At 30.0% G+C, this 26,622-nt stretch overlaps 4 protein-coding genes across 6 annotated transcripts; all 4 read left to right on the top strand.

The window, feature by feature from the left end:
- Positions 1,397–7,299, top strand: LOC109355130 (probable glycosyltransferase At5g20260; the record flags this gene model as incomplete). Its single annotated transcript, XM_019598500.1, has 3 exons — positions 1,397–1,563; positions 5,506–5,860; positions 6,625–7,299. Coding segments are annotated over 3 exons (1,197 nt in total), but the record flags the coding sequence as incomplete, so codon positions are not given.
- On the top strand, positions 9,851–15,177 carry LOC109345854 (putative clathrin assembly protein At5g35200). The gene is made up of 16 exons (XM_019585100.1): positions 9,851–9,920; positions 10,481–10,592; positions 10,686–10,755; positions 10,920–11,017; positions 11,520–11,661; positions 11,742–11,842; positions 12,042–12,125; positions 12,232–12,282; positions 12,366–12,431; positions 12,507–12,572; positions 12,660–12,740; positions 12,850–12,927; positions 13,456–13,614; positions 13,699–13,774; positions 14,245–14,357; positions 14,442–15,177. The coding sequence occupies exons 2-16, from the start codon at positions 10,497–10,499 to the stop codon at positions 14,784–14,786; spliced, it is 1,626 nt and encodes a 541-aa protein (XP_019440645.1). The 5' UTR covers positions 9,851–9,920; positions 10,481–10,496; the 3' UTR covers positions 14,787–15,177.
- On the top strand, positions 16,416–18,942 carry LOC109345843. 2 transcript variants are annotated; one of them, XM_019585088.1, is made up of 3 exons: positions 16,416–17,103; positions 17,420–17,604; positions 18,319–18,942. In XM_019585088.1, the coding sequence occupies exons 1-3, from the start codon at positions 16,659–16,661 to the stop codon at positions 18,823–18,825; spliced, it is 1,137 nt and encodes a 378-aa protein (XP_019440633.1). In that variant the 5' UTR covers positions 16,416–16,658; the 3' UTR covers positions 18,826–18,942. The 2 variants fall into 2 exon arrangements, with proteins under 2 accessions (XP_019440633.1, XP_019440624.1); XM_019585079.1 differs by having other exon boundaries at positions 17,417–17,604.
- On the top strand, positions 22,159–24,361 carry LOC109345829 (36.4 kDa proline-rich protein-like). 2 transcript variants are annotated; one of them, XM_019585059.1, is made up of 2 exons: positions 22,159–22,838; positions 24,140–24,361. In XM_019585059.1, exon 1 carries the CDS (start codon positions 22,220–22,222, stop codon positions 22,799–22,801), a length of 582 nt encoding a protein of 193 aa, XP_019440604.1. In that variant the 5' UTR covers positions 22,159–22,219; the 3' UTR covers positions 22,802–22,838; positions 24,140–24,361. The 2 variants fall into 2 exon arrangements, with proteins under 2 accessions (XP_019440604.1, XP_019440611.1); XM_019585066.1 differs by lacking the exon at positions 24,140–24,361 and adding an exon at positions 22,881–23,019 and having other exon boundaries at positions 22,159–22,808.

Raw genomic sequence — 26,622 nt, 5'->3', positions numbered from 1 at the left:
ATAGACAGCTTTTACCTTAAAAAAATTCTTTCCTTTTTTCATTTATTTCTATGATTTTTTAAGATATCCTTTCCTTCGATCCTAAGGATGAAGGATAAGTTAAAACATGGTAAAAAAATATTTGAAAATTAAGTATACAGTTTCTGGAAATATTAAACGCATATTTTCTTCCTACAAAGTTATTATTGTTGAGCTTCTCATCCTCAATTTTAAGACAAAGAGACAAGTTTAAAATTTTCCATTTTCAATGATGCATAGTAAGTTATGAATGACAATTTGACAACTGTTTCAAAGAATCCATACTATCTAAATAAAAACTGATTTAACATTGTTTCTTTAAACTTTCCGTTACCTACATTTTACGTTATCATTTTGGTTCTTTTGAGGGGTTTTAGTTTCCTCTAATAAGGTAGTTTTCCATGTTTTATGTATATTAATTGATTATAATATATTAAAATATCCTTATATAAAGTAATTGCAAAATAAATTTATTAATTAATTGATTTATAAGAGAAGGTGAATCATTATCATTACTAAAATGTAAATTTTCAAAATATATAATTATTGATAGATATAATAAATATTAATAATAGAATCATCTTCTTTAATAATTTACATGAAATTATCCCAAATATCTTATATAATAAAGAAAAGAGACAATTACGTGCATTACATTTTATATCAAATTAAATATTTATGATTCTGAATTGAAGATCGATAATCTCAATAATAAAGTTCTTAGAAATGGAAAAATTATATTATATTAAATGTTGTGAATCACCAACCCTTAGAAGTTAGAAGTAATTAGTCAATCAATTTCTTCATAAACATTTTCTACAAACCTTCTCATGCTCTATCTCTTCCAATTCCTTTCATTTTTACTACTAATCAACTATAGTTATAGATAGGATACAAAATTACAATCAAATGAATCATCGATTATCTATGATTAGGAACATATCATGGCTTATATTAGTTGTGTCCTTGTTTTTCTTTCTCATCCTCAGTACATATAATCGAAACAACATACCTTCGTTGTTCCCTGCTATCAACCTCTTTCCAGCATCACAGAATCTCAAATTCAATCCTCCATTGTCTCCGGTTGCTAACCACATTAAAGTACGTATTTTTTTCTTCCATTGAATAAAAAGTACAATATTTTATTTTATATACTAATCCTTATAACCTGTTTGTGAATTAGTTTTTAGATATGGAAGAAATTAAATATATTTAATGGATTTAAAGTTTTTCTCTTCTGCTTCAATAGTTATTCAATAAACGACTCACAAAGAAACCTTATTGTGGCCTCTTTATTTTATTATTCTTGAATTATGTTATATTTTGCTTCGTTTTTGTTGTTGTGAACATTTGTATAATTTTTATTTATATATATATTATATTGCAGCAGAAGAGAAATAATAGGTTATCTAGAATCGGAAAAGAATTGGCTGAAGCAAGAGCAGCTATTAGTAGAGCCATAGAAAGAAGGAACTTCACATCAGAGAAGGAAGAGATTTTTGTCCCCAGAGGATGTGTTTACAGAAATGCATATGCTTTTCATCAGTTAAGTCACCTCTACCATTTTCTTCACTTGGAAATTCTCTTGTGTACTAAATTAGTCAAAATAATTAATGTTATAAAACATTGATTTGACACGCATTTATCATTTTTTAATAAGTTTTTTTAAATTCTATATATTCTTCTAATAATAAAAACTTGTTTTGAAGACATAAAATATTATAAAAGAAAATGAAAGGAATCAATCTAATGATCATATTTTGAGTGGGAATTAGTGTGGAAATAAATATTATTTGTTAATATTCAAATTATATAAGTAATTAAACTATTATAGATGAGATAGAGTATATATAAAAATTACACGAATTTAGTCTTAAGATATATATATTACATTAACTACTCATACATGAGAGAAATAAGTATATGTTTCTATTCGTCTATATTACATTAACTACTCGTGCAAGAGAGAAATAAATGTGACATTTTAAAAAAATTGATGAGTATAATGAAGTTAAAAAAATATATTATATTGTTGTCTATATATAATGTATGTATATAAAATTATGGGATTTGTGTAACTATAAAAAATAAAAATGATTCATATAATTTCATTAAAATTCACAAGATTTCACTTTAATTAACTCAAAATAACATTAAGGTGGTCTTAGAGATTTCAACGGGTAGAATGGGTACAAGTAATATTTTTCCATATCCATATGTGTGATATTTGCGAGTATCATTATAGATATATGCACATATCCAATGAATTTTTAAGTTTAAATATATATTTATATATTTTGTAATAATCAAAATATTAAAAATAATTATTACATGAATAATAAAATTTAGGTACATGTTAAATATATTACTATATTTTAATTATTAAAATCCGTTGTAAAATATTAATAAAATTAATAACATGTAATTATAAAAAAAGTATAATATATATATATATATATATATATATATATATATATATATTCAATTTAAAAAATACATATTTTATATATTTATCAATATTCTTACCTAATGTAATCTGAAGAGGATATGTGTGTGAAGTGAGACTCTTAAACCTTATCCACTCAAATGATTTTAGAATAATGTAGATATATGTATGTGTATAAAAATTACATGTATTATTTCTTGAAGTCAAAATGATGTATTTAGATGCATGATCACCTTTATACAATTAAAGTTATACTATAAAAACATTATTTTATTTTTAAATTACACGTATTATTTCATGTATAATTTAAAAAAATAATAATATTTTTATGGTATGAATTTAATTGTAAAAATGTGATCAGACATATTGCATATAAGCATATAATTTTGACTTCAAACGCCATGTATTTACATGATTTCAATCTATAGAAATAACAATTAATTATAGTATTATACAAATTTAATTGATTAAATTATATTTAGTATAGTTATATTATGTCCATTAACAAACATTGCTAAAAATAAATTATTTAATGAATACATATTTAATTACAATAGTTAGAAATATTTTTCAAGAAAAAAACAATTAAATATAAAGGAAAAATAATCAAATTTATAATTGTATTTAAAAAATGACGCGAGACACATAGGTAAAGAGAAAATATATGAAAAATGTTCATAGTTCAAAAATCAACAATAATGATTTTTAATTGAAACACTATTATTTTTCCTATTCACTATCCTTAGTGCATTATCATGGATGTGGTGCTCAGTCATCCCAAGATAAACTAACATATTAAACATTCAATTTTTATGAGCAATATTCACATATATTGAAAGTATTAATTCTGTATCCTTAAAGTGAAATATAATCGATTATTCAAAAAGAATCTTTTTATGTCCATGTAATTTTTTAAATAAGAATCAAATCTCATTCTTTATATTTTTATTTAATTGTTTCATTTTAGGTAACATATTTTAAATTTCTATAATTAGATTATTCTTGTTGCAATAGTTATAACAAGTACTACAATTTCATCATTTAAATGGTGTAATTGTCCAAATCAATTATTTTTATATTTAAAACTTTCCTCAATAATTTATTTTAGTAATAATATGAATTCAGGGATTCTTTATTATTTTTCATGCCACCTTTTTTATTTATTCAATTTTGCATTTTTTTTAATCATAACTTGGTTTATATGCTTCAAGAGAATATTATATTTATTTAATATGGAACCATGTTAAATTTAATTCAATTATGAAGAATAGGCAGGACCAGATGGGAAAAAAACTTGTATCGCATATAAGTTAAAATACATGCAATAAGTATCCACAAAAATAGTTCAGAGGTCAAAATATGCATTATGATTTGTGTTTACCCACATATGTAAACATTATTTTTTAATTGAATATATATATATATATATATATATATATATATATATATATATATATATATATATATATATATATATATATATATATATATATATATTCAATTAAAAAATAATGTTTACATATGTGGGTAAACACAAATCATAATGCATATTTTGACCTCTGAACTATTTTTGTGGATACTTATTGCATGTATTTTAACTTATATGCGATACAAGTTTTTTTCCCATCTGGTCCTGCCTATTCTTCATAATTGAATTAAATTTAACATGGTTCCATATTAAATAAATATAATATTCTCTTGAAGCATATAAACCAAGTTATGATTAAAAAAAATGCAAAATTGAATAAATAAAAAAGGTGGCATGAAAAATAATAAAGAATCCCTGAATTCATATTATTACTAAAATAAATTATTGAGGAAAGTTTTAAATATAAAAATAATTGATTTGGACAATTACACCATTTAAATGATGAAATTGTAGTACTTGTTATAACTATTGCAACAAGAATAATCTAATTATAGAAATTTAAAATATGTTACCTAAAATGAAACAATTAAATAAAAATATAAAGAATGAGATTTGATTCTTATTTAAAAAATTACATGGACATAAAAAGATTCTTTTTGAATAATCGATTATATTTCACTTTAAGGATACAGAATTAATACTTTCAATATATGTGAATATTGCTCATAAAAATTGAATGTTTAATATGTTAGTTTATCTTGGGATGACTGAGCACCACATCCATGATAATGCACTAAGGATAGTGAATAGGAAAAATAATAGTGTTTCAATTAAAAATCATTATTGTTGATTTTTGAACTATGAACATTTTTCATATATTTTCTCTTTACCTATGTGTCTCGCGTCATTTTTTAAATACAATTATAAATTTGATTATTTTTCCTTTATATTTAATTGTTTTTTTCTTGAAAAATATTTCTAACTATTGTAATTAAATATGTATTCATTAAATAATTTATTTTTAGCAATGTTTGTTAATGGACATAATATAACTATACTAAATATAATTTAATCAATTAAATTTGTATAATACTATAATTAATTGTTATTTCTATAGATTGAAATCATGTAAATACATGGCGTTTGAAGTCAAAATTATATGCTTATATGCAATATGTCTGATCACATTTTTACAATTAAATTCATACCATAAAAATATTATTATTTTTTTAAATTATACATGAAATAATACGTGTAATTTAAAAATAAAATAATGTTTTTATAGTATAACTTTAATTGTATAAAGGTGATCATGCATCTAAATACATCATTTTGACTTCAAGAAATAATACATGTAATTTTTATACACATACATATATCTACATTATTCTAAAATCATTTGAGTGGATAAGGTTTAAGAGTCTCACTTCACACACATATCCTCTTCAGATTACATTAGGTAAGAATATTGATAAATATATAAAATATGTATTTTTTAAATTATTTGTAAACTGAAAATATTAACAAGTATAATAAAATATTTAGTTAATAAATTACTCAAATAATTTTAGCAATAAATAAAAGCAAGAGTTATTTTAATAATAACTAGCTCTTTTTCCATTACCCTTATTTTTCTTTAAGCCATACCTGAAAGAACTTTCTGATTCTTCAGGAGTCACATCGAGATGTTGAAGAGGTTTAAAGTATGGACTTACAAAGAAGGTGAACCACCATTAATCCATGATGGGCCCATGGCTTCAATTTATGGTATCGATGGGAATTTCATGACTGAGATAGAAAACAGGTTAAGCCCATTCAGGGCCCGGTATCCAGAAGAAGCCCATGTATTCATGCTACCCATAAGTGTGGTCAACATTGTGCATTATCTATATAGGCCTCTCATCACATTTTCTCGTGGTCAACTCATGAGGGTCACAATTGACTATAAAAATATCATAGCTCGTAAGTATCCATACTGGAATAGAAGCAGTGGAGCAGATCATTTCATAGCTTCTTGTCATGACTGGGTAATGATATACCATCATAATTCATAAACCTCTATGTTCTATATAACACTAATGCATGCTTCTATACTAAGACATGTATATGAAAATAGTGACAAAATTAGCGTTCTGATTAAAATGATGCATACTGTTGCCTAGAAACTTTTGTTTCACGTTTGGTTGGCATGAGAGTTAGATTTTAAAGGGAAAAAGAAGATTTTAGAACTGTTATTTTTCATTTCCCTCCAAAACTTAATTTGCAGATGAACCTTGCGAGCTGAGTTTGGATGAGAATGTATGACAAGCGAAGACTTCAGAGTCGTCTCACAAATGTATTTCATGATTTATAATTCTTCCACTTCATTCATTTCTCTTTAAAACTTAACTCACAAACAAACACTTAAAATAAATATTAAGGTAGCATATGAGTACACATCATAGATATGTGTGAGCACACACGTGGAGATAAATCTCATCTTAAGAAATTATAACGTTTAAAAATATAATTAAAGAAGAAGACAACTCAAGAAATTACTATGACATGAATCTAATAGAGAGAAAGTTCTTATTTCAAGAGCATTGAAGAATTTCTCTTGTAACAACCAATTTTCATGTGCAAAAATCTGAAAGTGTATATTGTATGTGTTATTATGGATTTGATGTATAATTCACTTTATTCGGCATGTTGTGATTTTTGTCTAACAAAACAACTACATCATCGTCGTAGTTTTATCAATTGCTCTTATATTTAATCTATTGAATGCCATAATGTGTTCAATTTCTTGCAGGCACCAGATATATCAAGAAAGAGATCAGGAAGAGTGATTTTCAAGAACATAATAAGAGTGTTATGCAATGCCGACACATCCAGAGGGTTCAATCCTGTAAAAGATGTCTCAATACCTGAAATGAACTTGCTAGGGTTTGAGCTAACCTCATCAGGCCAAGACCCCAATCACCGTTCTATACTTGCTTTCTTCGCCGGAGGCGTTCATGGCAGTGTTAGGAAGATATTCCTAAAGCATTGGAAAGACAAAGATGAAGAAATCAAAGTGTATGAGGAACTTCCAAAAGATCTTAACTATTATGACCTAATGAGAAGTAGCAAGTTTTGCTTTTGCCCTAGTGGTTATGAAGTAGCTAGTCCTAGACTTGTGGAATCTATCAATACTGGGTGTGTCCCCGTAATTATTTCGGATTACTATTATCTACCCTTCAGTGATGTTCTTGATTGGAGCAAGTTTTCATTGCATATTCCATCAGAGAGGATACCTGAAATCAAAACAATATTGAAAAATGTGTCACATGCTAGGTACTTGAAAATGCAAGAAAGGGTGATTCAAGTGCAAAGACATTTTATGTTGAATCACCCAGCTAAGCCGTTTGATGTGTTTCATATGATTCTTCATTCGATATGGCTCAGAAGGCTCAATCTTAAGGTACCCAACATTGATATTCAATAATTTTCCCAAACACCAATTTGGGCAGAAATCATTATATTTTTCATCCTAACTCGTTAATTCACTCAGTTAACATAAGATTCAGTATTAGTTTGTCTGATTTTGAAACTCCTACATTTCTTACACACATATATATGGCAAAATATAAATGTAATATATATAGAGCAAAAGTAATACTTGTTGCTGATTCAGGAAATTATACATACTGCAAGCTACGCAGACTTTTTTCTCATCTATCTCTATCAATAGTTCAGTACTATTCACTTTGATATGATTAATGGAAAGTGATCACAGTTTGAAGAAAACGTGCTGATTTAAAAAATTGTGCTCTACATGACATTAGTTAGGATTTCGTTAGTGTGTGAGAATGAATGAAAGCAAGGATAAAAAATGACGTTTTTTTCGTTCAAGATAAACAGTGAGCATTAACATGATTGCCAAATTTATATATATAATGTTGATTATTTGGTAATATGTTTTACTCTATTGTCTGTTGAAGTTTCAATTTAGATTAGATTTAATATTCTTGATAAATATAATACTAGTATAGCTAGCTAACCTCACCCTTTGAAATCAAGGTTGATTATATTATTGTTGTAATAAATATACTAAAGTGCCGAAAATATGCGGATTAATCTAACACTATTATTATATCATAGAAAAAGATTGATGTTTTTCTTCTTCAAAATCCATAGTTGGACTAAATTTCCATATTAATAGCTTATAAAATATTTTATATTAATAAAAAAATTATCTATTAATTGATATATGTAAAGATATGTAACATTTACATAGAATATAATATGATAACATTTTATAAACATGATATATGGTTTTTATGATATTAAGTTTTAATCAATTTTGTGTGTGTGAAAATAATGGTTTAATTAGAATAAGTTACTGTTCATTTGAAAATGATTTATACTCACCTATAAATAGTTTTTTCTTTTATAAAAGAATTAATCATTAAACTATTCTTTTTATGTAACTAATAAATTTATTAATCTTAGTCTTAAGATTAAAGAGTTTGAATAAAATTTATTTGAGGTGATTTTTTATGGCTAAATTAAATCAAATTATAATAATTAGGGGTAAAGTTTAGGTGAATTGGTTTCTACTGATCAATAAGGATTAAGTTAGATTTGATCACAATATAAACAATTATAAATATATTTATAAATTATTCATCAACAATGTGAGTTGAAAAGTATTTCAAACTACATCCTTGTAGGTGTGAGATAAATCTTGTTCTTTTGTTAATGAACGGGTTAGTTGGTCCGAATATTCGGGTAAGACTTTTTCAAGTATTAGGGCAAGAGTTTTTTTGGGAGCAAGCTAGATCGAGGTTGAGTTGGACCCTTGGTAGAGGTATCTGAAAAGGTTCTCTGACAATCAATTCAATAAAATTGGAAATGTAATATTCAGAAGCAATAAATGAGAGACAAAGAGTAAGTAGAGAGTAACAATGCAAGTGATAAGTTCTAATAATACTTTTTGTTGAAGGAAATCCCTATTTATAATGGTTGAGATGTATGACGTGGTTCTAGAGGATATTGCTGGCATGACCGACCATTCTGACCTGTCGGGGTTGCTTTCCCCATGTCAGACGACTTTGGTAGAGTATACTCTGTGCATAGTTGACTTATAACTTATGTTAGATATGTCAGTCGTATTGCAGTCTACCCTTGTCGTGTGGCAGGAGTGTAGGTGTGAGTTGCAAGTGGCGTGGTAGATAAGATGTGAGGGTAGTGGTCCCAGAAGTTGTCCACCATATTCATATAATGGTAAGACATGTGATTAAGCTCTTTGTCCGACCATATCCGGTTCTTAGTCGACTAATAAAGAGACTATCCCAGATAATAGAGAAATTCGGATAACCGAGATGAAACATATCTTACCAACTAACTCTATTTTATTTGATATTAAAATTAATATGATATTTTTAATGATGGTATATATGTTATTTAATATTAATGAGGTTTAAATCCTCAATTCCTCTATCATGAGTTCCTTAAATTTTAACTTTAATCACATTATCATTTTATGACTCCAAAAATTAATATAATATTAGAAAATACTATTTCTTAATATATGAAATAATATTATATTTTAATACAAAGTTTTTTTACTCTGTAATTCTTATATCCCAGATAACAAAAATCACGAATTACTAACATTTTTTTGGGAGGAAAAAGCTTAACATATATGAATGTAATTTTTTTTACATTACCAATATATCACTTATCACTTGTGAAATATAATTAGCTATTAAGTATAAGCATGAAAATAGTGAACGATATATTACCCATTTAATTTTTTACATTGATGATAATAAATACCAAGGACGAAGTAGACAAATGATAGATGAAATCCCAATTTAAGCAGAGTTGTACAACTCCTTACAGTACCGTATTTCTGACACAGATAAATGAAACAAATTTTATATTTTCTTTGCTTTAACTTGTTGGTGGCAATAGAAAATAAATAAATAAATAAATAAAAAGAAATAAAAAACTGCGTGTTAGATGCCAACGACTCATATTTCATTTTCTTTCTCTTCTCATTTTCAAACACTTGTCTCCAACTACTTGAGGTTCATATTCTCCTCCTTCACTTTGCTTCAGGTTCATCATTCATCCAACTAATTCTCCTTTAGATCCTTCAAACGATTCTTCTTTATTCCTTTAACATGCTAATTTTGACTCTGTTGACTTTTTCCTTAACAATAATATCATGTTTTTTTGGCATGGAGCTGTTTTAGTTGTTGACTTGTTATCTTTTAGTTAAGCTTTGTTCGGATATTTTTGTCTATTTTGAAGTCTGTTTCTGCTGGATGTTATTCTTAACTTGGTCAGTTATGATTCATGGTTGTTTCTGTACTTGGATCTGAAAATAGGCGTTTAATTATGAGAAAAAGATGTTTGCACCGACAACATCATCCAACATTCATTTCCAATCATCGACTCTTAAATAAAAGTAAATGTACTGATTGTCTTACTGTGTATAGATATTACACTCTTTAATTATTGTGTTATCAACCTAAACTTAAGACATGTTTATAATATAATATATGTGAAAAACTATGGTTGATGTTAGAATATTTGACTTATTTTGAAATGATTAAGGAGTGAGATTTGGTATTGAATGAACAAAATCTTGTTTATGCTGTGGCATGATTTTGTAGTCGAGAGAGGGAAAGGATGTCAGGTAGCTCACAAAACAGTCTTAGAAAGGCACTTGGAGCCCTTAAGGACACCACAACAGTTTCATTGGCTAAAGTCAACAGTGATTACAAGGTAGAAAAATATATTAATTTGCACATCTGGTGGATTTGTTGTTCTTCGAACACGTATTTTGATTGTGTACTGATTCGGGTTATTGTATTGCAGGAATTGGACATTGCTATAGTTAGAGCTACAAATCATGTTGAACGTCCTGCAAAGGAAAAACATATAAGAGGTTTGTTCTGTCAGTTGTTTTAAAAAAAGTGTCAATTTTGTACAGAACTGCTACTACTTATTTTATGTTTATACTATATGTTACACACTTGTAGATTTTAGAAGGATCAATTGTGGAATAAGTTAGGGTTTTGATTCCAAGTATTTCTGTGCTTTCTTTTGTAGCGATATTTTCAGCAATCTCAGCTACAAGACCTCGCGCTGATGTTGCCTATTGTATTCATGCTCTTGCAAGGAGATTATCAAGGACACATAACTGGGTGGTGTGTGAGAAAGATTGCCGATTAAATCTGTAGTTTGAGACGGGAAATTTTTCAATGCATTCACTTAACATTTCGTTTATAAGTCATATTGTTGAACTATTATTATGTGTCCTCACTTCTGGAGACTGTGGCCTGTATATCATACATTAACTAATAGCCTTGTAGCCAAATAAAATGGGAACGAAAAAAGAATATTCAAGATTTTTGTTTAACCAAATACTGAGACAAGTTCTTCATGGCTTTCTCAGTCAATAGTATGAAAAGTGTATAATCATTTCACACATACGATTTGTTTGAAGACTGAGAAACATATACACTTTTCATCTAGTTCTGAAACTACAATTTTTGTATACAACTATGCACTATATTTTAATGGCAACTTCAGAATTTCTTGAGTAATTTTTTGGTTGGCCTTCTGTAGTTTTTATGTAACTCACTACTGAGCACGTTTGCGTGTTTGTGCTGCTTCTATTTCGTTTACTGACAAGAGGTTTATCCTTAGGTTGCATTGAAGACTTTAATTGTTATTCACGGTGCTCTGAGGGAAGTGGATCCCACGTTTCATGAAGAACTAATTAATTATGGCAGAAGTAGAAGCCACATGCTCAATATGTCTCATTTTAAGGATGATTCCAGCCCTAATGGTGCATTCGTCTGTCTCTGCACCATTATTTTTTCATTTACATTATTATGTTTATTGACTTTGTAGTTCTCATTTGCTCAGCTTGGGATTATTCTGCATGGGTCCGCACTTATGCATTATTTTTGGAGGAAAGGCTGGAATGTTTTCGTGTGTTGAAGTATGACATTGAAGCAGAGCGTCATGTAAGTAAAATGTTTTTCACCTGTATCATTTGTTTTCTAAATTTTTAAGAATGTAGTTCCTTACTTCTATGTATGTAGTTTAATAATCTGGAGCCCTCATCTGTGTTTTCTATTTCATCACATGTTTACATCTATACTTCTGATATTTTGAAAAAAAATACACATTGAAGGAAGATTCATTAGTTGTCAATTTTGTCAGAGGACCAAAGATTTGGACACTGCTGAATTGCTAGAACAGTTGCCAGCTTTACAACAACTTCTCTTTCGAGTGCTTGGTTGCCAGGTAAGCTTTTGATACACATAACTCAAGTGAGATAATTTTGACCCAAACACTTAAAATGCCAGCAGCATTAAAATTCTACAACATGTTTTAACATTTGTGGTTGCAGCCACAAGGGGCAGCTGTGCATAACTTCGTGACTCAGTTAGCACTCTCCATGGTAGATCAAATGATTAACCATACATCCTTTTTAAGATTTTTTGCTTTCAATACCTTTCTAAGTATACTTTATACTGCAAATAGGTTGCTTCGGAAAGCATTAAAATTTATCAAGCTATTAGTGGTGGCATCGACAACATGGTTGATAAGGTATGTATGGTTATCTTCAATTGATTTGAAGTTTGATGTTTAAATTTCTCTGTATTTATAAGACTATTGTTGCAGTTTTTTGAGATGCAACGTCATGATGCTGTGAAAGCTCTTGATATATATAGGAGGGTTGGACAGCAGGTATCTCTTATGGAAATAATTTATTTTTCTATTCTTAAATTTATTTATCCAAACAGTTCTGTTTTAATATTCTTTATGTGAATCCAGGCTGAGAGACTGACAGAATTTTATGCAATATGCCGTAATCTTGATATTGGACGTGGAGAAAAGTTTATTAAAGTTGAGCAGGTACGTTCGATCTTATGTCATGCTTGATTATATCAATGACATTTTAGCTGGATTTTTCAATAATTTGTATGAAACATAATATTAAGTGCAAAAAGTTGATGATATGTAGCCCCCTTCATCATTTCTGCAAGCCATGGAAGAGTATGTCAAAGATGCTCCCTATGGATTGGTAGTTCGCAAGGATCAGGTATGGATGAATATTGTTTTATGTTTCAGATGCAATCAAAAAAATGCCAAAGACAGTGTATGTATATTTGCTACTTCAGATTTTATTTTCTTGACAAGAAAAGCTTGTTCAACCATTGTTGCTGTTTGGCAGGTTGGTATATACTGAAAATTTGAAGCTAATACGTTTTACTTGTTAACATCAAGTTATTAATGGAGTTCTGTTGTTTGACCATCCAATCATTTTGAAAACTCTTCCATTACTTAAGAAACACCCAACATTCTGTATCCTTTTTACATACCATATTTTTATACAATATTTTTATATCTATTTGGCAAGAATTTTCATATATTTTAATACTAGTATTTTAATTGCACATGGCTGTTACTTGCATACTGTTTTTTCTTTGCATTTGTTTCCTGAATTCATATTTCATGTTTTATTGTTGTTCTGTAACTTCAGAATGCTTCTACCTGTCAATGAGCTCAATACTTACACGCTACCAAATATATTTTTACCAACCCACACTTCCATATCAATTAAATGCAGGCCACTGAAAACAAAATTGGCTCTCCAAAAGAAGTTTTGGCTATCGAATACAACAAGCCACCGGAAGAGGAGGAACGTCCACCCTCACCCACTCCATCTCCACCACCTGAACCTGTGAAAGTGGAAGCACCGCCAGTTCAACCACCACCTGATTTGCTGGTAAGTACTTACTATGGGAATTTTTTCCTGTTTTCTGTATAATTTGACACTAATAATTTTCTTTCCTATTGGCTTTCTAACTAGAATTTGGAGGACCATGTTCATGCTGCTTCAGAGTTGGAAGAGAGGAATGCCTTGGCTTTAGCAATCATCTCAGTTGGTAATTCATTTTCCATTTCCCTCCATTTTTCTAATATGTTGAATAGGAGCTTGTTAACTTGTACTTTTGAGCATTTGAAAATAATAATTGGTTCAGAGATCATATTATTCGGATTAAACCTCCCAATATTAGTGGCTAATCAATCATGTCTCCCACCAAGTGGGGTCGTCTATATTGATGGAGCGATGCCATAATGTTTATCACAAATCATGTTCATTGGCAGAGCATTGATCTCTAAATCTTTCCTAATGATTTTGCATATGGTTTTTTGGGCTTCCATATGGCTCTAGAAATTGGACTAACATCCATTTTATCCACTCTCGACACCAGAGCTTCTATATGTTTCCTCCACATGTTTCTAAACCACCCAAGGCGCGATTCTACCATCCTTTCTATAATAGCGGTTATCCAAACTTTCTCCTTAATGTATTCATTCCTCTTGCTTATTGTCTTGTTTATTGTGGTTTCAGATGATCAACCAACTTCTGCTATTCCAAATCAAGCAAATGTAACTACAGGCTGGGAATTAGCACTTGTTACAACTCCTAGTTCAAATGAGAGTGCTGCAACAGCTAGCAAGCTGGTATGCTTTCTTCTATAATAGTAAAAACTCAATTTACACGGGTTTGTTATTCTTCTAATGAGTGATGACCTATTGGGTAATCAGGCTGGAGGTCTGGACAAACTTACACTAGACAGCCTATATGATGATGCACTCAGGAGAAACAACCAGAATGTCAGCTATAACCCGTGGGAGCCAGCACCGATGGGAGTCTCGATGCAAACAACAATGCACGATCCGTTTTTTGCTTCTAATATAGTGGCTGCTCCTACTTATGTTCAAATGGCAGCTATTTCCAACCAGCAGCAAGCTTTCATGTTTCAACAGCAACAACAACAGATAATGATGGCCCCTCAACAACAATCTCTAAATCCTTATGGAGCCACTGTCCATCCTTATGGCTCAGGTATGCCGGTTCAATCATACAATCCATATACTGGCTTCATCTAGACATTTCTCTCTCGAAACAAATCCGTATCGTCTAGACATCCAATCCAATAAGCTCAAGGAAGAAAGGTACACAGATTACCGGTTTGGATTCTGAAATTCGAGACATGAAGAATAGACAGACTTGTACCATATTTATGTGTGTGTGCCATATATAGCTAGAGTGAAATTCTTTTTGAATAATCAGCCGGGGGGTGGGGGTGAATATATGATTTTTTATGTAAAGGTGAATGATGGAAAAATAAAATTTGGTTCAAGTTTTGTAAGACCTATGTTGTAAAGTAATGCGTTGAAGACTGTTACAAAAAGAAAAGGAACACTCAAATGGACCTATGGTTGTGAAGTAATGTTGGTGAAAAAAAATGGAAGGATATTTGTAGCTTTTATAATTGTACTTTGTTCCCGAGAGTTTTGCTAAAAGCTATAAGACATAAAGTGTGAACACTCAATCTTAAATCTGAATGCTGTACAAATTCACTTCATCATGTCAAAACTATGCCTATAAACTGCTGCAATGCTTGAAGTAGTCTTTTTTCCCATAAAAAATAAAAGTTTTAAGCAATTCATGTAACAAAAAAAGCAATATAATTGTACATGCTTGATTCCCCTTAAGTAAGGTTTCGGGTTCGAGTTTTGTGTATGGAAAAAATATTCGCTTAAAGAGTTAGCCCCACATACCTGAGGATGTTACCGGCTCGGACAGGATTGCCTTCGGTGCGAGGACCCATAGAAACCAATTTTATTTTATTTTATTATTTATTAGTTAATTATCTAATTAATTGATAACTAAAAACATAAGAGAAAAAAGATGTATGGACTAACAATGTGAAAGTTTTCTACGTTGTTAGTATATTACCAAATATTCATTTTCAATTATCATTAACTCTTAGATAAAAATAATACAAAATATAATGGATGATGTGTTGATGTATAAATATTTACCTTGTAAATACATAAATATTACACTTAAAACATAAATAAATATATTACTGCTTTGCCTTTTTAATCATTTATTCACTTTTACCATTAATTTTATCTAATAGCTTAGCTTAATTAACCTATTCACAAAACTAGATACTCACAATTACAAAGTCATTTTTGCAAAACAATTTAAAGACTTAAAAGAGGAGAAAAAAATGTATGTTGTTGTAAGAATTTTTACATTGCTACTCACAATTCAATTGACTTTCTTAAAAATAATACATGTAAGTGTAAGTGTAAGTGATAGATGGCAACATTAAGAAAACAAAATGGAATCATATTAGTATTTTGTTTGACATAAAGTACTAACATTCTTTTAGTGTATTTATGCAATAATAATAATAATAATAATGTAAAGAATTATACATAATCATTATATCATCTATTATTTATTTATATTACTTATATTTAAAAGTTAATGATAATTAAAAATGAATTATAAACGAGAAATATAAAAAATTCTTTCATTCTCAGCATATATATATATATATATATATATTTCTTTTTTTTAGGACAGAAGTTTTACTTTCTAAGTTTATTTTCTTCATAAAAGTATTAAGATTTAGATTTATTAAAGACCCACAACAAGTGACAACAAGTCCATGATTAAATTTGTGAAGAGGAATTGAGTGCGACTAAATTATTGAAAAAATTAGTATTTACTTTTTAGTTTGTTAGAGGTGAAGATGATTGATTCCATTTTAGAAGAAGGAAAGAAGGAGTCAGAGTCAACAATCACCAAAGTTTTCTCTTTCACTCTCTCATCTTCTATAACCTCCAACTCCTTCTTCTCTTTCTTCAACTCAACAATCACCAATTCCACTTGCAATAAAATTACCATTATTCCAATTCCATATATCAATTAATTCAAATAAAATCAGATAACAATAAACAATGTCTTGGCTTTTTAACTCTAACAACTCTCACTCCGATATCAACTCATCTCCGCCCTACTCTCACGGTGGTTCCGCCGTCAAGGACGACATTACAATTATTTTCCACGGCGTCGCCAACTTCCTCGCTCCATCGCCTTCTTCTTCTTCTTCTTCTTCTTCTTCCGTCGCTGATTCCTTGCCGCTTTCATCGTCGCAGACTCTCACCGGAATCAAGAACGATCTTGTTGAGATTGGAGGAAGCTTGAAGAGTTCGCTTTCCCTTCTTTCCGCCAATAAAGCCGTCACCGGAATCTCCAAGTTTGCTTCTCAATTGTTGCAGTTCGACGGTGATCATCGCCGAGTTGATGCCGTGCCGGGAATAACGGAGGAGGTTGTTCGTTTCGTTAAAGATATTTCTACACGCCCTGAGTATTGGACACAGTTCCCCTTGCCACTTCGTAATGGTACTTCAACTTTCCCTTCTGTAATTTAATTTTAATAATTCGTCAATCCTTCTGATTATATGATATATATATATATATAGCTGATGAGAAATTATTCATTTAGTGACTTAAAATTCAAAGCGCTCATGTTTTTAGAAGCATAATTCAACTTTAAGTATCATGCAAGTTTTATTGAATAAAAGTAGTTTGGAATCTGGATTTTTCAAATAGCATGATAGAAGACATCAAAACCAACATGTTTTTTGTATTTTTGTTCTATATGAGTCTATAATGTGATTGGCTGAACCTAATATGGGAATTTGATTTCTTTCAGTAGATTTCAGCATGTCCAATTCTCAGAGAGAACATGCCTTAACTATGGAACAACTGGTTCCTGAATTTGTTGCACTTAGACTGAACCTTTGCAGTTACATGAATGTGGAGAAGTTTTGGATAATCTATTTTTTGTTAATACTTCCAAGACTAGATAAGCGTCATTTTGAGCTCCTTTCAACCCCCAAGGCAAGCCATGTTTATTAAATATTGTATTATGTTCAATTCATTCTATGATGTATATGCTGTTTATTAGCTTGTTGAAGCCAACCTTCAGTTCGTGTATATATGTGAATTTTATTCAAGCCATGTTACCAGTCCAGTAATTTTTCTTTTGAATGTTATAGACAGATTCGGCCATTATGCTCTATGAAACATGTATCTGTATTTTTCGATGTAGATATTTGCGACTTACTAAATCTCTAATTATTGCATACTGAACATGTATAGTAGTACTTACCAGTAATGAAATGTGCTTTAGCCAAGAGAATAAAAAGCTCTATTAATGGAAGCTTGTATTAGTCATATAACCTTTGTAATCTGCTCTCAGGAGTGTTATGCTTTAATTTACATGCTTGATGGAAGTAATGCCATAGTCCAAAGTGAATACCATCCCAGTATCTGTTGCATGTCATAGTCTTGTTATCTTTTAAATAAAATATCATAGATCAAAGCCAGAAGTATCTTTTTCAGTTCTAGTGTTAATCCTTGTTTGTTTTATGGCATTCTCTCCAGGGCTTGTGTTAAAGATTTTCAGATTGCTTGTTCTATTGTACAGAACATTTATGTGATTGAAGATAAATTTACAGATGATTATCTCATTTACTCTCTTTTTACATGTTTGGGCCGCAACATTCTTTAAATGAATGCTATATCGTGTATGTTTTTCCTTTTTTGGTTCAGATTGTTGAAGCAAGGGATATGCTTCTGCTAAAACTTGGAGAAAGGAAACATTTGCAGCCTGAAGAATGTGAAAAACCACGGACGGTGGATACATATGAAGAGATTAGAGAGGACAGTGAAAGAGACAATATCTCATCTGAGCAAAACCATATTTTGACCGATATTACAAATGCAGTGGAGGGTTTAGAAGTTGATGACATGAGTGGCACTGAAAAATGGTTGGAAGATACAGATATTGATGCTGCTTCACTGATTTCTTGTTCAAAACTTCAACAGGAAGAGGATGTTTCATTCAGTGACCTTGATGATGATGGAAATTACAGCTCTGATAGATTATCAGGCTTCAGAGAGGCACAAGACAAAAGGGGTTCATCACCTGATTGTTCTAGTGACTGGGTTCAGCTGCATGAAAGTTCTGAGAAAAGTGGCAGACATAAGGCTAATTTAAAAGGTAAGGATTCGGAAGATGAGTCAAATGATTGGTTTACTGTTGATGAATTTAATTAGATGAGTTGTTCTTGATTCACCAATATGTTGTCAAGCTTCAACACTTTCCACTTCTCCACGGTTCTGTATTCATGCATAACAAAATCATAAAAAACTTGATTTCTTTTTTATATGCAGCTATCACAATGATTTCTAAGTTCTAACTATGGAATTCAAACCTTTTTGTTTATCAAGTATGTACTTATATTAGCATAGAACATTAAAATTAAACATTGAACTCAAAATCCTATTGAAGGCACCATCTATGGAGGTTTCCCAAATAACACAAATTTTCATTTGAAGTTATTCATATATCACTCAAGTTTTATCACTATTCCTAAGCCTTCAAGGGTATCTGATGGGCTTTCAGAAACCTTCCGAAAAATCCAATGTTCTTCTCTATACAGATGTTGTAACATGTAGGAAAAACATGTATGTATCTTTTGACCGAAAAGGAAAAACAAGTCTCAGACCAATTAGTAAATAACAAATCCCAAGTTCATGACATCAATGCAAAGAGTGAAGATCTCAAAGCCAATTCACATGGCCCAAAACCTATTCCCCATCTTAACTCATTTTAAGTTAATTTGCTTCAAGACCACAAAAACAAATGATCTGCATCACTTTAAAAATAAAAAAATAAAAACAAAGAATAGCCCTCTTTTACATGCAATATTTTCTATCAGAATAGTTAACAAATTAACTTACAAAGTCATCCTTATCTCCCATTAGCATTTTGCATAAATTTGGCCAAAATGTGATTTTTTAGTATGCAATTTAATTACATACATAGAAAAGCCTTGCTAGCATTATGGTTCATGATATAAGTCTCAAGTGGTAATATATACCCTACTTGCTGCACATGCATGCATGCTTACTGCTGTAGCACAGAAATGATAATTTGGTAGTCAAAGAAAGTGAGAGAGATATCACATCAGAACAATGAAAGATCATTCACGGACATACAAGCTTACAAAACTAATGGAAGCCTATCAATTAAAGTATATCTATCATGGATGAGTAAGGATCATCTTCAATATTAGAGAGACAAATACTACACAAAACAAATAAAAAAGTAACATGATATAACTCGTTTATCCTTTTATATACAATGAAGTAATATTTTTTCATTAAAAACAAATATTTGCCTCTTGCATAGTATTCTTATTCGTCACCACTTATCTATATGTGAATCATAATTTTCTTTCCTCTACGTTTTTCATATGGTTGCCATTGCCAAGCTGTAATGTTTCCCCACTTTTTCTATGTACAATACCTATCCTATTTTATGTTCTCTCAGCAGTATATGGTAGTACTATGGTTTATACCTTATAGTTTGTATTTATTGTATATTGGTCAATAAAAGTATTAGAACTATAATATTTAAATGGGGCCTATTCAGATATTCTACCCTGGCTTATCAATTTTCTACTCTAGGTCCCCCACACACAATTCCACTTTATTTTTTCACCTGGTTAAGTTTTTCATGCTAAAGAAATTACTTTGTTATGCATCACAATACACAAACTACCATGAACTTCCAAAGTTATTCCAAGTTCAGGGGTCCATATGGGGTGGCTCGTTGATTACTTTACCATCTAGGTCAAACATTTAGATCGTCTTATATTTTATTTCATATATTATTGTGCCAATAAAAATATATCATATTAATTAAAAAATTTAAATTCTCATTGTTAGTTATGTTTTTACTTCATTTTCATTGATATGAAACATATAACCAAATTTCACATTCAATTTTTACTTTCAGCTGGAGCCTATCACTTCATTGTTGAACAAACTGCCGCTTGCTATGCAAAGCAAGAGTATAGAAAACTATCGAAATGGTTCTTCAATCACGCAATTCTTTTGAGTAATATTATTATATAGGTTTCTATTATGTTATCTCATTATTTTTCTATTATATGAACTCTTCACTTCAACCATGCATGCAACTATTAACAAGTTCATCAAATAGTATAAAAATGTCATATTAAGAAGTGCTCATTTGTAAGAAGTCCACATACAGAAAATGTGGGTTGGAAAGCACAACACCTAGATTTTTTAAAATTTAGAATGAACATATTTTTTGAAACCGTATATATAGTTTTTTTTCTCTACTTCTCGCTTATTTTTTACTTTTGTTGTACACATATTTCAAGAATAATTAATAAATAAAAAGACAAAGGGGTATGAATATGATGCCACAATGTGGTTGTAAAAAAACCACTTGACATCTTTACCCATAACAAAATTTATAAAAACAAGTAAAACACGAAAAATAGTAATTTAGTTCTTTCTTTGCACCCACTTAATCAATCAGCCAAAAAATCATGTTCTCTTGCAAGGTCCTGGTCCTGTTTTAGTTAAGCTTACACTTACACTGATTTCTTTTTCCATCAAGCACTTGCTTCAAGATTCAGGAATGTGTGAAACCTCTGAAGCACGGATTTGTCAAACACTTTCGTGTGTCTGACATAGACAGACTCGGATTCGCGAAAAATACGTATCCGTAGAGTATCCAAATTCTTCTTCAATAAAATATAGGATATATAGATTCGTCTTCAATAAAATATAGGATATATTGATTCATTTTCAATAAAATATAGGATATATAGATTCTTTTTCAATAAAATATAAGATATATAGATTCTTTTTCAATAAAATATAAGATATATAGATTCTTTTTCAATAAAATATAAGATATATAGATTCTTTTTCAATAAAATATAAGATATATAGATTCTTTTTCAATAAAATATAAGATATATAGATTCTTTTTCAATAAAATATAAGATATATAGATTCTTTTTCAATAAAATAGGATAAGATAGATTCATTTTCTATAAACACCAACTTTTTTAAAGGTCACAAAGACTCATACCAACATATCGTCATACAGCATTGACCATCCGATAGTCGGTACTCTCTGATCCACAACTTATTTTACTTTCGATATTGTGATTTCCACTTATAATTTTATCAAATTTTATGTGTTTTTTATTATTTAATATGTGTATCCCTGAACATATTGTATCCTATATTTTAGAAAAAATATGTATCAATATATCAGATACGTATCGTATCCAACACACGTATTTATATATGTGCTTCATGCAATTTAGTGGAGTTAAGATAGCAGTATAGCAATTATGCTAATGGTGTAGCTTCTGAGAATAGATGACCTAAAATATAATTTTGGTGCATATATATATATAGGAATTGATTTACTACCTTTGCCAGCTTGCAAAACTTGGCATCTTCACGTGATCTTATATTATTATCTCTTTTTGTTTTCTTCTATTTCCTACAGACACAGACCTTACTATTCCTATATATCTCACACTTTACACTCTCCACAATATACTACTTACTACTACTATCATCTCTCCCTTCTTTCTTTGTTACAAAGAAAGACATGGAATCCTCAAAGATCCATGCTTTTCTCTTCATTTCTATGTTCTTCATCTCTTCTTCTGCTCCTATTCTTGGTTGTGGCTATTGTGGTAACCCTAATCATAAAAAGCACAAACCAAACAAGAAACCTAAGTTACCAATCACAGTCCCTCCCATTGTGAAACCACCAAAAGTTCTTCCTCCTATTATAGTGAAGCCACCAGTAACTTTACCTGCTCCTATTCCACCAGTTACAGTTCCACCAGTGACGGTTCCTCCTGTGCTGAACCCACCAACAACACCAGGGAATAAGCCATGCCCACCACCAAAGTCACCAACACATGCAACATGTCCAATAGACACACTGAAACTTGGTGCATGTGTGGATCTGTTAGGTGGGTTGGTGCATATTGGGTTAGGGGACCCAGCTGTGAATCAGTGTTGCCCAGTGCTTCAAGGACTAGTTGAAGTTGAAGCTGCAGCATGTCTTTGTACTACTCTTAAGTTAAAGCTTCTGAACTTGAACATTTTTGTACCTATTGCACTTCAGCTTCTTGTGGCTTGTGGAAAATCTCCTCCACCTGGTTACACATGCTCATTGTAATCCACTTAATAAGTTTTTGTGCCTCTTCCTCAAGTGTGTATGTTTCTTTCTAAAAACAAAAATATTACTGTGTTTCTTGTTTTGATTTATTGGTAATGTGAGATTCTTTGTTAAGCATTTCCTAAAATGAATGAAACTTGTGTCTGAACATGTTTTATTAAGTAAGCAGTACTTATGTAATCTGCTGAATAGTAATTAAAATAATTAATGTTCAAAAACAGCATAATTCTTAGTGTAGTTAGCTTGAGATTCAGTTTGGATATGTTTATCTACATTTTTCTTTCCTATATATACAACTTACCACCGCATCATTTCTTAGATCCATTCAATTATTGTAACATGTATAAAAATATGATTTTCATGTATTAAGTCTTAATGATGAATCAGAATAATTTTTGTTTAGGTAGAATGAAAACAATTTCTATCACTCACTCATCTTCATTAAAATGTATTATATTCTTACAACACATCTTTAATATTTAATTGAAAGTGTTATGGTAAATTGTGTCAAAACAACAATAACTCCTTTGGCTCAATATTTAAATGATATTCTTATGGTAAACAGTGTCAAAAACAACAATTACTGCTTTGTTTCGTAGTGATTAGATTTGAAACCAGACTAATTAAAAATTGAATTATTTAATACTCAATCATTAAGACCTGTTAGTTTAATAAGTAATCATTATGACTTGGTTAGTGACCTGGTTAATTTCGTTTTGGACCTACCAATAATAAGATAGTATTACATGTTCTAAATGATATCTCATTCTTTGTTTCAAGTCAATTATATATTGTCACATGAATAATTTCTTTTAAACAAAAAGTAACATTCTGATTGACTCAAGACAGAAAATTTAACATTATTGGTAACATATGATCTATAACATGCTACTACCTATTCCTTCTATGTTTTTTTCTCTCCATTTTGGAAACCTAATAGTGACCGGTATATTAAAATTAAGCTTGTGACTCTTATACATAAAAAAATAAGCTTATGACTGAGAAACTGAATATTTTATTGAAATAATTATGATTATAGGATAGCAATATTTCTGTCCTGAGATGAGAGAGCAAGGTTAGAAATTTTGTCCAAGAATAATAACATTCCTAGCTACCTATTCAAATAGAGATTATTAAATTAATCAACATTCTAATAGGAAAGCAACTGATTCAATTCTTTTCTCTTTTCCTTTTAAATGTTCTTATATATATATCATTATAAACGTTTTGTCTTCACATGGCTTGATTTTTATTTCCAATTATTAATAATGTTGTTCTATTTTATACCCGTGACTTAATGTCTTTGTCTCATTGGATGTCACGGTGTATGATTTGCAGGACAATGTATTCAGGAATGCATGGTTGAAATCAACACCTACTTTTTCTCTTGATTAATGGAATTGTTGTTGTTTCGCTATTATTGGTATAAAAAAACATTTGTTTGTTTTTTGTTGAGATTGTTGCATGCATGTTTAATCCTAGACCAAGTAAAGTAGCAGCGAAGATGATTAATTCTCTATGACATTTTAATTAAAATATTTATATGATTTGCAGTTTATTGAAGATCAGCTTCATGTTTTATTATTGAGTAACATTATTTGGTTCAATTGGGGATAAGCTCAATCTCTTGAACATGTAGAACAAATATCTTGCGCATATATTTAGATTCCTCAGTACTAGATCATCCTAAATTTTGCAACTTGTTATTTCCTTGAGATCACTGACTGGGTTAACTTGGGACATAAGAGATGACGTACGATTCCACCTGTTACAGAGTGCCCCTGGTTTTGGTTTCCAATGAGCTGTGGAAGTTTGCACTTTTCATTAAAAAGTTACTTTTTAATATAAACCACACAAAAAAACTATGACACTTGCGATAAAATGATATTTTATTTATTAATAATTGGTTTATTTTGCTTTATTTAAAGATTTGTAATAATATATATAATTATTTTAAAATAGTAGCAGTGCGCTACATCCTAATTATGCAAAATAGAGGACACATGCATTACTGGTGGAGAGCTTGGTATGCATTGTATTGTCACATTATCCCATAAACCCTAATGTATATCACCTTGCATGACATACAAAAATGTTTTTTATACCCTATCTTTTGTCACATTGTCTTAAAATGGTACACATTCTTGCAAGTCTATATCACATATTAAAAATGTTATGTGGACATCTTACTTGATATAAGTATGGTTAGATACCGTTATATACTTACTATATGCAAATTAAAAATAAATATATCATATACGATGAGTAAAAAAATCATTTGAGTATCATACTATGATATATAAGTATTCAAATGAAATCGACCCTCACATGAATAAATAATGCAATGATAGATAAATGGGAAAAGGAAGACTAACTGAAAGAAACAAGCTCTTCTTATAAATCATTTCCAAAGCATGTAATGCAATCATTTTTCGTTTGGAGGTGTATTCCACTAAAAGTAATTATACAGATATACATCAGAAACAAGAGAAATTGTTATATAGAAACAAAAACACTTCGGCTATTATCAACAGCAACAACAACAAAAAATGCACTTGGGATAGTTACCCAGTTCTCAACAGCTGAAGTGCCCCAATGGCCCTATATAAGTAATTTTAAGAGGATTTAGTATGGAATATATTATTTTCGAAATAATAATGATCATGAGGATGCAATGTAATAATAATAGAGTTTAAAATCGGTGCACTGACAATGTAAAGTTTTTTATACTGTCAACATATCATCCACCATTGATTTGTATTACTTTTGTTTTAGAGTCAATGGTAATTAACAAATCAATGATGGATGATTTACTGACAATGTAAAAAACACTTACACTGTCAGTGTATACATATTAAATCCATAATAATACGTAGATAGATTGTAATTCTGTCAGGGTGATTTTAATTTCCGAGAGTATGTTATTTGACGACTTTATTGTATTTACATTTTCCAAGTTGATAAAATTTAGTCATATTCTTGGATGCATAAAATTAGGCAGGCTTATCGCTTTCAAATTACAATGTTGCTGTAAACCTTACTGGGTACAGACTTTGGATTGGGATCAGTTCATTCCAACCATTTCGCATTCTGAGTTTCACAAAATATTATTTCCCAAAACTGCTTAACAACCCTCAAATCAGTTTCCATACTTGGGAACATGATTATTGATTTTCTCATTTTTCAATATCAATAATCAAGTCTTAATCTTATCTGAGGGTCAATAAGCAACATTGAGAAAACTTGGTTAAGGAAAGGTCGTTAAAATATGTATTAAGCTTTTGCATTTACTAGATAAAATCTACCCATAGTAAATCACTTTCACTTCAATGGTATAAAGCTCCACTAATCCCCATAACTACTAAAATGTACAACCAAAATGTAAGAGTTCAATTCATGTGAACGACACTTGTTGGGAAAGACAATCTCGAACACTGAAAGAAATTAATTCTTTACCCATAAGGTAAGGAAATACCTTGGTAACACAAAAATGTTGCTTGCAAAATATATTCTAAATCAAATTTTCCAAATGCTCACTCTACCACCCTTCGTTGTTAAAGGACTTCATACAATAAAAGATGGATATTTCAAACCTGAGTGATAAAATGTAAAAGGTTTTCCGTATCAGGTACTACCCAAACTAAATATAATCGTTGCATTATTGCAACCCGATGCTTCATTCCAATAATGAAGAAATAAAAAAATATTTTTCTAAAAATAATGAAAAGAAAAATAGGACATCTACCACATATCCCTATAGAAAATAAAGCATGTCACAAGATCATTCATGGGGATAAATACAGGCGTCGGGAGTGAGAATT

Source organism: Lupinus angustifolius, chromosome LG01 (genome assembly GCF_001865875.1).
Source record: "Lupinus angustifolius cultivar Tanjil chromosome LG01, LupAngTanjil_v1.0, whole genome shotgun sequence".
Taxonomy (NCBI): domain Eukaryota; kingdom Viridiplantae; phylum Streptophyta; class Magnoliopsida; order Fabales; family Fabaceae; genus Lupinus; species Lupinus angustifolius.
Note: the sequence above shows the minus strand (reverse complement) of the source record. Positions and strands in the feature narration are given on the sequence as shown.

What these genes read in the sequence shown, in the direction of transcription:
- LOC109345843 (XM_019585079.1), top strand. Translation starts at nt 16,659, where the DNA reads ATGTCTTGGCTTTTTAACTCTAACAACTCTCACTCCGATATCAACTCA. An exon ending in CCCCTTGCCACTTCGTAATG is followed by an intron (nt 17,104 to 17,416) that starts GTACTTCAACTT and finishes GATTTCTTTCAG; the next exon opens with TAGATTTCAGCATGTCCAAT. An exon ending in AGCTCCTTTCAACCCCCAAG is followed by an intron (nt 17,605 to 18,318) that starts GCAAGCCATGTT and finishes TTTTTGGTTCAG; the next exon opens with ATTGTTGAAGCAAGGGATAT.
- LOC109345854 (XM_019585100.1), top strand. Translation starts at nt 10,497, where the DNA reads ATGTCAGGTAGCTCACAAAACAGTCTTAGAAAGGCACTTGGAGCCCTT. An exon ending in TTCGAGTGCTTGGTTGCCAG is followed by an intron (nt 12,126 to 12,231) that starts GTAAGCTTTTGA and finishes TTGTGGTTGCAG; the next exon opens with CCACAAGGGGCAGCTGTGCA. An exon ending in TTTAGCAATCATCTCAGTTG is followed by an intron (nt 13,775 to 14,244) that starts GTAATTCATTTT and finishes TTGTGGTTTCAG; the next exon opens with ATGATCAACCAACTTCTGCT.
- LOC109345829 (XM_019585059.1), top strand. Translation starts at nt 22,220, where the DNA reads ATGGAATCCTCAAAGATCCATGCTTTTCTCTTCATTTCTATGTTCTTC.